General features: G+C 54.2%; 1 protein-coding gene across 1 annotated transcript in view; it reads left to right on the top strand.

Moving 5' to 3' along the window:
* The first annotated feature begins 741 nt into the window (after window positions 1-741).
* Window positions 742-10,561, top strand: part of Cpxm2 (carboxypeptidase X, M14 family member 2) — a 95,413-nt gene continuing 85,593 nt past the window's right edge. The window contains exon 1 of the mRNA XM_026384250.2: window positions 742-1,054. Within this exon, the coding sequence (XP_026240035.2) occupies window positions 742-1,054 (313 nt within the window). The remainder of the gene's footprint in view (window positions 1,055-10,561) is intronic.

The following is a 10,561-nucleotide window of genomic DNA, read 5'->3' as shown; positions in this document are numbered from 1 at the left end:
AAAGGAGGCAGTGCAGGGTACTCTGGGCAGACCTGCTCTCAGGGCTATCAAACGTCCCCTCTTGAACTCTGGGATGGTGGTCCTTGGGGTGACTCCATTCTCTCTCCAAGGAATCACACACAATGTCCTCCAGGGTCAGTAGGCCCTGTCCAGAGGGAGGTTTATCCAAGGCGGGGGGGAGGGGGACCTCTGGAATTCCTCATTCACTGCTCCTGAGCCAGCAGGTCTGGTGCATGGGGCGGGCGGGGCGGGGCAGGAGGGCAGAAGAGCAGGCCTTGGGCTCTATCTGCATTTGCACCCGGGGCCAGTCTGGCCTCCGCTAGGGGCACGTTTCTCCACCTGTAAAAGGAAGGAATTTGAGAGATGCCTGGAAGTTTCTTTTAGCGGGGAACTCCGGACTCCTGGGGAAAGGGGTGCCCCGCGGGGCAGCACGCTGGCCAGCATGGTGGAAGAGAAAGGTCAGGGACAGTCCGAGGCTGGCAGGACTCCAACACCTGCGGGCGCGGCAGGGCTGCGGGACGGCGGACCCGGGGCAGGAGGGAGGCGGGACGAGCCCCTGCGCCCGCCCCGCGCCGCCGGGCCCAGCCCCGCCCGGGAGGGCCGGTCACACCCGCCAGGCCGCCGACTCCCGCGCCCCGCGCCCGCTGCAGTGCCTGCGCCCCTGCCCCGCGCCTCGTCTGCCCGCGGCCCGCCGGCGCTCCCGTGGCCCGGACCCTGGCCAGGGCGCGAGGAGGAACGGGCATGGCCGGCCCAGGGGCCGCCTCGCCCGTGCTGGCCCTGGCGCTCCTGGCGGTGGCCACGGCTGGGGTCGGAGCCCAGCGCGCGACCGTCGAGGACCCCGACTATTACGTGCAGGAACTTTGGAGCCGGGAGCCCCACGACCAGCGCCCGGAGCCCGAGCTGGAGCCCTTTTCGCCGCTGCTGCCCGAGGGGCCCGGGGAGGAGGAGCGGCAGCCGCGCTCGCCCCAACCCAGGCCGCCCACCAGGGCCACCAAGCCCAAGAAAGCGCCCAAAAGGGAAAAGTTGTACGCAGAGTCGCCTCCGCCTCCACCAGGTAACTTTTTGCCGGCGCTGGCTGGGGGGCGGAGGGGGGATGCTGCCAGGGGACTCTGGCTTCCAGCCAACCTTCTGTGGTGCCCACGCCTCCCTGGGGACTTCATCTGCCTCCTTGGTGCTCTGCGCTCCCCACACTGAGCTGCAAGGATCACTCCCGCTCTGTCTCTTCAGGTGACACCAGAGCTGGACATTGGGAAGCTGCCCGGGGGAGCCAGGACCTTTTGCCCCCAAGCTTGACATTCCTGTGGGGCGGAGGATCTTTCTGCTGGGCACTTCCTCCTGCTCTGCCTTCTTCCTCAGTCTTCACAGGCAGCGTTTTCTTGAGATGAATTTCCTTTCTGGCCATGTGAATGACTGGCCTGTTTTGGCAGGTGGCCCTCTGTGGAAAGTTCTGCCAGAGTGCCTTTACCCAGCCTGTGTCCCTCTCAGTCCCTCCCTCCTCTTGTCAGTGGGTCCCTTGAATCCTCCACCCAGTTGGGGCAAGATGGCCGGTACAGCCCCAGCTGGGGACCCTGTGCGGCTCAGGACCCAGTGCCCCAGGTGTACCATAGTGGGGAGGCCAGGCTGCCTGAGTCCTGGAAAGCTCTTCGGGGGCTGGCAGCCTGGAGTGGGCTGTTTCCATCCGTCCCTCACACCCTTCTCCAATCCCTCCTGTCTCTGCCAGCCCTGTCTTGGGAATGACTTCCACTTGGTTCACTGCACTAACCTTGTGAGGTGGAACTCTCTCTCAATTGTCCCTTCCAGTGGTCCTTGCTCATCGTGCACGCCGCAGGCTTGGTGTTTTAGCAGTGGGGAATGAGCAAGGGCCCTTCCATCAGGGCTCTGGCCAGACTCTCCAACCCTGCAGGAGCCTTTCTTGAAGCTCAGGGACACCGTCACAGAGCCGGGGCGTAGAAGATGACACCTTTGTTTGGTTAAACTGCTCCTGAAAGTCACCAGTGAGGGTAGCAGGGAAGTGGGGGTTGGGACACTCTTGAGAAGGTGTCCCTACCTGAGCATCCTCTTTACACATACATGTGGCCCTGCTGTGTTTCACAGGTGGCTCTAGGAGTTGTGTGACCTTAAACTGAACCATCCAGATTTCCCACTGTTTCCAGTGGGAAAGTTGTGGGAATTAAGATGTGTAAAAGCCACAGTGGCTGCTAATGGGAGTGGACAGAGAGGCTCCCACTTGTAGGATGCTGACCGTGTCTGGTCTTTATGTGCACCAGACTCATATGTTCTTTCTGTGGCTCTGGAGGGTGGATGTCCTTGCTGAACTACTGATGAGGAACTGGCAGCACTGACAGTTGAAGTAACTTGCTCAATGTCACTTGCTGACATGGGAGATTTGAAAGCCCTTCTCCTGTGCTCTTTGGTTTAATGGTTGGAGTCGAATTTGCCTGGGTTATTGTTGTTGTTTTATCTGCTACGTGCTTAGCATGGCTAGCTGCTGGTAGTCCCTGGGGTGGTGGTAGGGAAAGGTGGCTGAAGCTCCAGACTGCTTACCAGCCAGGTCTTGGGCTCACCAAATTGGGGGTCTGGGGCTCCTGGCTCTGCTTCTGGAGCCTTAACTTCTTCTTAACTTCTTCACCTGCAGATAGGAAGACTGTAAAACCTGCTGCTTGCTACCCCTGACTCTGTCCATTGCTGCAAAAGCCTTTTGACTGTAGCTTCCATTGCACCTGCACCTCACAGGTGTTCTCACTCTCCTGGGAGGCCTTCTTTCATCCCTAAGAACCTGTTCAGCACAAGGTGCTGGGGAGACCCTTGGGATAGAAAGTATAAGACCACCTGTCCCCTACCCTCATGGGTCTCATGGAAATTGGGGGACTAGGAGAAAACAGTTAGAGGTAGAAGTATGAGAGTATGGGGTATAAAAGAAATAAATAAGGGAGCTTGGGCAATGCTGATGTTTATGGCCTGCCTAGTGAGCCAATTTGCTTTTTGGGGACTCTTACTAGTGACTAGCCATCATTCCTGAGACAGCTTTCTCCACTAAAGAAAACAGCTCAGAAAGTCACAGCCTGCCCTCAGCAGCGTTCACTGTCTAATATGTCTGTGGACTCAGATATGGGGATGTGGCTCTCCTTTGTCCTTTGAGCATAGATAGCACTTGTTGGTGTTGGAATGGGGTCTCTGAAGGAGAAATCAAGGTGCATCCTAATCTGCATGAAGGATGTCATTTGCTTTTGGAAAGTCATCTTGCAGATAGAGATTGATTGTGGGACAAAAAGCAGTTTATTCCTATTGAATAGCCAGCCCTGGCTCCCGCAGGAAATGCGCCTCTAGCATCTACCCAGACAGGGTCCCCCAAACCCAAAACAGGTCCTGGAGAATTCCAGACTATCTTAGGAAGCTGGCCTGCTGGGGAGCTGCTTCCAAGCTTTCTGCTATTTCCAATGAATTGTGTGGGGGCTTTCTAGAGCTCCTCTCCACGAGGGTCATCCATGTGTGGGGACTCTTATCTCACGTTTTTATTTTGTGGCTGGTTTTATTTCTATTTTTTAAAAATTTGGTTTTGAATTTTGGTGTTCACTCAGTAGATCTGGACCTCAAGCAGTGGAAGAGTCAGGTTTAAGAGTGACCTAGATCAAGGGGGTCAGTTCTGTGCAGTTAAACTGTGTTAGGAAACAATGGTTTCCCACTTGGAGTGGGGCCTTGGCCTGGACTCTGCTCACGGTGTCATAGGAGTGAGCATCTCTTCAGTGGCTGCTGTGTGAGCAGGGTGTCATATTATCTTGGAAAGATTCTTATGGAGGAGGGAACACAGGGCCCCAGCCTACAGGCTGAATCTCTGCACTGGGTGGATGTTGCACACTGGGTACCAAATACGGGCTGGGCGCTAAGGTGGCACTGTGGAAACTTCCACACCACGAAATGGTTCATATGCAAAGCTATTAAAAATGTGTAAAATTACCTTTAGGCTATGTGTACAAGGTATATAAACATTAATAAATATTGTGTTCAGATTTGATTCTCATCTCCACAATATCTCATCAGGTATATGCAAATATTCTAAAATTCAAGAAATTCCAAAGCTTGAAACCCTTCTTGTCCCAGGCATTTTGGATAATACTGCGTCTTCCACGAGGAGAACCCTGATATATAGAGTGGGATGAAATTTTTGAAAACATTTATAAAAGTTTTTAGTTTAAAATGATTACAGACTAACGGGAAATTGCAAAAATAGCACAGTGAAGTCCCACCACCCTACTCCGCAGTTTCCACCAGAGATAAACCTTAGCTAACTGTAGCACAGGGTTTCTCAGCAGTGGCAACCATGACATCTTGGACCAACTGTGTGCAGGTCCAAGGAGGCTGGTGCCTGGCGAGTTGGAGGATGTTGGCAGCATCCCTGGCATCGACCCACTAAGTGTCAGTAGCACCCTCCCCCAGTTGTCATTGTCACAGCCATAGATGTCTTTAGACATTGCCAAACATCCCCAGGGGGTTGAGAGACACTGCTGTATACAGCATGGAAACTAGGAAAATGACATTTGAAAACAATGTTAACCAGATTACAACATCACGTTCCACTAGTTTTTACTATGCTTGTGTGTACATGTCCCCTTGAGCATATGGAATCCTTTTTTTTTTTTTTTTTGAGTTTGTGGTGGACTTGGGTGTCATGCAATTTCTGAAGTCCTCCTTTGTGAACCTCAGCTCATTCCTGAACATTACAACTTGGAGGAGCCTAAATGGTCACTGAGTAAGACCTGGGCAGGCCTGAGGGGAGGATGCACAGTCCCTGGTCACAACCTGCCACAGATGGGTTCTCACCATCTGGAGGCTGCTGGTTCACTGGATGAATGTACTAGTTGCTAGAATGTTCTTCCTCACACAGGCTTGACAACCTGCTTCCCTCTAGTTCTATTTATTCAGCTGCTTTGAGTTAAACTCCATGGTTTCTAGGTTCCTGAAGCTGGAATGCTTTGGGGCTCAGGGAGGGAGCCCCAGGACCCTGGTCTGCATGGTCCCGTGCCTCCATGGTGGGCACACCAGTGCATTTGGGGTGTGCTTTCTTTGCATGACATCTCCAAATTGATGACTTTGGTTAGTGGCCTTACTCTTTTTAAAGAATAACATGGCACAGAGTAATAAACCATAGTTACATAACTCACCCCCTCCACTTAACTGTTAGAAACAAAATAATAAACAAGACTCAGAAAAAGTGATGGGAAGATTTTTTTTTCTCCCTCCAGGGCACCTTGGCTCAGAAGTAGGCTCAGATATGTAGCATAACGGGTGGGTTCCTGTGTATCCCTTTGTTTGTGGTTTCTTCAGGCAGCAGTGAGGCTGTGTGGTGATAGAGGATGTACAAACCCACCGCCACTGTCGTCCTGAGCCCGTGGAATTTGCAGAGTGGGCAGTGAGCCATGTTTGCTCGTATGTCTATGCCCAGAATCATCCAGTCTGTATTTTGTACTGTGTTGTGTCTCAATTGCGGGGGAAGTAGCCAGAGCTGTTATCTGAGCGTGTGTGATTGTCAACAAAGGCCTTTCTGTTGTGTGCGCTGCCACCGGTTGGTGGACAGGATACTTCTCAGCTTTGCTACATCTCTCCCCCAGCATGAGGCAGTGTGGCCTTTGGATGGAAGTGTCTTCTCTTGGGAAAGCTGGAGTGTGAGGATTAGGAGAATGTGTTTATAAATATTTCAGTGTCACCATGATGCTATTATAGCACCCAAAGAACCAACAAGCAAACCTCCAGGCTCACTCTGGGTTTAATCATAAGTGTGTTTTGTCCAGGTCAACTTCCTACAAAACTCCAAGGGAAAGGACATGTTTTATTTTTTTAAAATCAGCTTTCTAAGGCACCACCGCCCTTTCCAAAATGCTTTCCAAAGTCAACTTAGCATTGGCACATTCCCTCCTGCCTGTGCCCATGGTTCCAGAAATAAGAACTTAGGCTTGGATCATAAAGGGTGGGAGACCCTTCGCCAGCTGGCTGGGCTGACGAGATGAGCTGGTGTTAGAGGACCTGGCTGTATCAGTAACTAAGAAAACGGCGAAGAAACCATGCACGCAGCACACAAACATGAGTTTCTAAGATCGAGGGAGGGACTGCTCTCCGACCCCAAGGGTCAGCTCCACACTGAGCAGCGCTGGAAAGAGAGTGTGCACCCGGATTCTTTTTATTTTATTTGGGGGGAAACACACAAGGGAGTTTGATGGAATGTTCTTTACCAAATAAGGCAGGGAGTAGGGTTTCAAAGGTGGAATCTTGCTTTGCGATATCTTGTGGTCAGCAGATTGATTGTCATCTTGGCGAGTCACACCCATCTCAGGTGCTGTGTGGGATCCCAGGCAGAGTGAGAGGAAAGGCGCACTTGTGTGGCACAGCCCAATCAGCGTGCAATGCCAGACCAGTCCCCTCGTATGCACAAATGCACAGAGCTCTCACACACAGCCCGTGGATGGCTCGTGACAGTTGGGGAAGCTGGCTTGCATGCTGTGGCTCATGCTTCCCTGTGCGCCTCAAGGTCCGTGGCTGCCAGGTTTCGTGGCGGTCGGTGCCTTCACTGCTGGGATGCAGGAAGCCTGGCCTTGGAGCTTGGATTGAGATGGAGCATCATCCGGATGTCCCCTGGGGGCTGGGGACCCTGAGCACCCCGCTTGGCATTGTCAGCAATGAAGGTTCAGCCCCCTGTGGCCCACTCAGGTCTCTGCCACTGTGGCTGTGGCTCGGTGATCATGGTTTCTTTGGCTGGCTCTGGGAAAGGACTGGTGTCCCCACTTGGCTAGCAGCCAACTAGCATTGGGCACCATGGGATGGTTGGCACAGCATAGAACACCTTTAAATTAAATTTTAATGTGAACCTCTGATGTTGCATATATATGGAACACTGGTCCCTGTGAGGCGTGTGGGGCGATCCCAGGATCCACAGAGCTGGCATTAGCGCCTGGCTCTGCCACTTACGGGGGCTTGTGACATTTCCAAACCTTGATTCCTCTCTGTGGAGGCAATAATACCCTCACCCTTCTGGAGGAGCTGTGACGTTGGATGGTCTGTGTTCAGCCTGCTCAGTGGAAGGCAGCTCAGAGGCACCTCTCCCCTGTTCCTCAAGTCTTTGCCAGGTTGTGCCCCAGGGGTCCTGCCAGCCACACCCCTGCGTTGTTGGTATTGTCCTTTCACTGTGCTGCCTAAAATCACCTCTCAGACGCAGTCCTGCTCTCCAGACCTTCCTGTCCCCAGCTCTGTTCAGGTGGAACCCAAACTGAAACAGGCAGGTACTGCACAGTGCCTACTGTGCCCACCCGTGCCCTGCTGCTGGTAGCACTGTGCCTCCTTAAATTAAAAATAAGGAAGTCCATCTGGTTATGGGTCAGGGAGGGACTGCTGACTGCACAGAGGGCGGGAGTGGTGGCCACAAAGGCCCTGAGGCCCCAGCTGACCCCACTGTCCCCCATGCCTTGGGTCTGGTGGAGACAGTCTCCTGCATGACAGGCTGGACCCTAGGGGCAGGGGCCAACCAGCCTGGTTCTCAGGGAAGACACAGCAGACGAGAGGAGGGGGAGGGGCTGTTTGGTTGCCCGATTGCCTGGGTTTGGTCTGGTCCTGATAAAACATACTTGGGAAGTTTCACTGTTGCCTCCATGTCCCCACAGTGTCCCCTCCCCGCCAGACCACAGAGGTCACCAGTGACTGGAAGGGAACACATCCTTCAGCCACTGAGCCGCCTCTCAGGATTCACGCAATCCTCTGGGGATCCTTGTTTCCTCTGGGAGCCGCCCGTCCTCGGAAAGGAATGGGGCCAGGCTGCCCCCTCTGCCTCCCTCCCCTTCCTGCTCACAGCCACGTGGAGCAGGAATATCGAGCCACTGTCCTCGAGGTTGTGTGTGTGCACCTGCCAAGTCCCCCTGGCCCTGGCTAAGGGACCCCCGACGACTGTCTGCCTGAGGCCTGGAGGCTGCATTTCTGGGGTGCTCCCGAGGACCCACTTGGTGGGGTTTTTCTCCTCAAGGGGTTTATTCCTTGAGGAGAAGCAGGCAGGGACCTCAGAGTCCTGGGCCAGGTCCCTCCTCCAGAGGGGACTCAGAGCCCTCTGGGGCTGGAATTTCCAGGGGAAGGGCAAAGCTGCAGAAAGCCAAGGGTTTTCGGTGACTGGGGGTTGCTACTGTCAGCTGCTTGTGCAGAGAGGGGAATGGTTTTCTATTAAGCAGCTGAAGTATCTTTGTCACTGTAGACCAGAATAGAACATGTGGCCCTCACTGGCACTTCAGTTTGCTACTTTTAAGGAATTCTGTGTTGTCACGCAGCCCAGATGGAGATGCTGATTTGATTCTGGCTCCTTCTCTGAAGTCTCTCCCCCCCACTTTCTTCTTTCATCTGTATAGACCATATGTTGCCCTTCTTCTTCCAGAGAGGAGGGGACTGTGGAAGGGAGCCTGCAAGCCAGCTGGGAAGGGCTCAGGTTTGGAGTCAATCTCCTGCTCCGAACCTCCTGCTCCGTCAGTGACCTTGTGCAGACCTCTTCCTCCTGCTGAGCCTCGGTGTCCCCATCTGCAAAACGCTCTTCTTAATGAGCCTCCTGCCCCTGGGAGTCTTTGCCAAGGTCGAGGGCTGGAGTCACTGCAGGAATGCCTGGTGGACTGTGAATCGCGCCACACGTGTTCGCTGTTAGCAACTGGAGCAGTGCTCTGTGATGTTGGGGCTCAGGGAAGACGCTGGCCACGAAAAGATAGAAGCCTTCTTTTGTTCGGGGGTGACCACGGGTCACACACGTGACTTTGTTTCCTCCCGGGAGCTTCCTCTGTGGTGGCACTGTGTCTCCTGCTGAAGAGGGAGCCCAGATGAGTAGGGCAGGTCCCTGGCCATGCAGGGCACACGGGGCGGGCCCCACACTGGAGCCAGGCTCCCAGGATGGTGCTCCTGACCACTGTGGTCTCTGCCCAGAGAAGGTGGCTGGGCCCTCCCGACTGTGATCTCAGTACTACTTGCCACTACCACTGGGCACCCTGTTCCCGCATGTTGGTCTCATCTTGTGAACCTTTATTTTTTCGGTAGAACCCCGTATCTCCCTCCCACACCAGGCTCAGTGTCACCAACAGTTGTGCTACAATCTTCCTGAATAACCAAGGTCTTTTGGGCACACTGCTTGTCAGGCTCTTTTGGAAGTGGCCATCTTGTCTGTGGTGGACACTGGCCATGACAGTCCCACCCATAGAATCAGGACTGCTGCAATGGTGACACTGAGCAGGTATTGATGTGACCAGGTCTCTGAGTCGGTCCTCTTCCAGCCATTATGAAGTGTCAGTTTTCTGGCTTCTAGACTCTGAAGGGGACACCCATTTTTCTAACTCTGTTTCAACTTACATGAGAAATGAAAGCTATTCCCAGAGGGCATCACCCAAGAATACAACAAAAGAGGATTTCCCTGGGTTGGGCCCAATGGTCCTTGTCATTTCTTGAAGAACTAGGGTTTTCTTGGGAAGCAGGTGACTAGTAATCTGAAATAGCTTCATTAATTGGTTCAAGTCACAAGCTGCTTTTGACTTTTTAGCTTGCAGTTTAAAATCTCTTTAATTTAGAGACTCTTATTCTTCGAGTGTCTCTCCTTGTGGATCTGCCCTCCTTTGGCTTTTGTCCTTTTGGCCACCCAGTCATTCATGCAGCCTGTTATGCACAGTCTCTGGCAGTAGACAGTGAGCAGAGCCAGGTGCAGCCCCTGCCTTCTGAGTAGACACGTCACAGAGCCACCCTAATGACGCACACAGGAGAGGTGTGTGGAGCTGTGAGGAGGCTGCTGGAGCCCCCGTCATTTCCCCCAGACTCTTCCCCAGGCTCTGGGGCCCGGGCCTTGGTTGCTCACAGCTCCTCCCTTCCTGGAGAAATCCTGGTGGAGGCTGCATCTCTCACTTCCCAGATGTCCGTCTGCAGTCAGAGGCAGCCCCTCGTCTCAGGTGGGGACAACTGTGTGTGCGGCTTCTGCTCCAGAGCTCCCGGGTGACTAGCCAAGCCGGTCTCAGGCCGAGGGGACCACAGCCTTGCTTGGCCACTTGCCTGGCCTCCCCCTGCTTCTCTCCCTACCTCTCTTCCTTGGTTCCTCAAATGCACCCCAACTCCTACATCACACTCTGCCTGGAAGCAACTGGACCCTCACTGGAGGCTATCAGAGCCATCAGTGGAGGGCTGGATTTAGGCGGAGAGGTCAGGAAAGGCAGCTTAAGGAGGCAAGGCCATGCTGAGACTTGCAGCAGGGGTGGGTGGGGGGGGGAGCGAGCTAGTTCAGGAGTGAGGGGAAGGGCACTTGGGGAGGCTGAGCAGCACATGCCAGTTCTGGGGGGAGGAAGCATGAGCTGAGGGATGCCGGTGGGGCTGTCAGGAGAAGCAGGAGCGCAGCCAGCGGGCTTCTTGGGCCACGGCGAGGTGGCTTTCCAGTAGATGGGCAGCATCATTACCTGCAGGCTCCCAAGCCGGGGCCTTGGGGAGATTTAGGTGGGGGCAGCCCCCTGTGGGGGAACACTGGAGTCAGAACTCCAGGGTTTCACTTCCAGCTCCAGCAGCTGTGTGTGGCGCGGCC

The sequence above is a fragment of the Urocitellus parryii genome, chromosome 5, assembly GCF_045843805.1.
Source record: "Urocitellus parryii isolate mUroPar1 chromosome 5, mUroPar1.hap1, whole genome shotgun sequence".
NCBI lineage: Eukaryota > Metazoa > Chordata > Mammalia > Rodentia > Sciuridae > Urocitellus > Urocitellus parryii.
The sequence above is the reverse complement of the archived record's forward strand: the minus strand, read 5'-3'. Positions and strand labels throughout refer to the sequence as shown.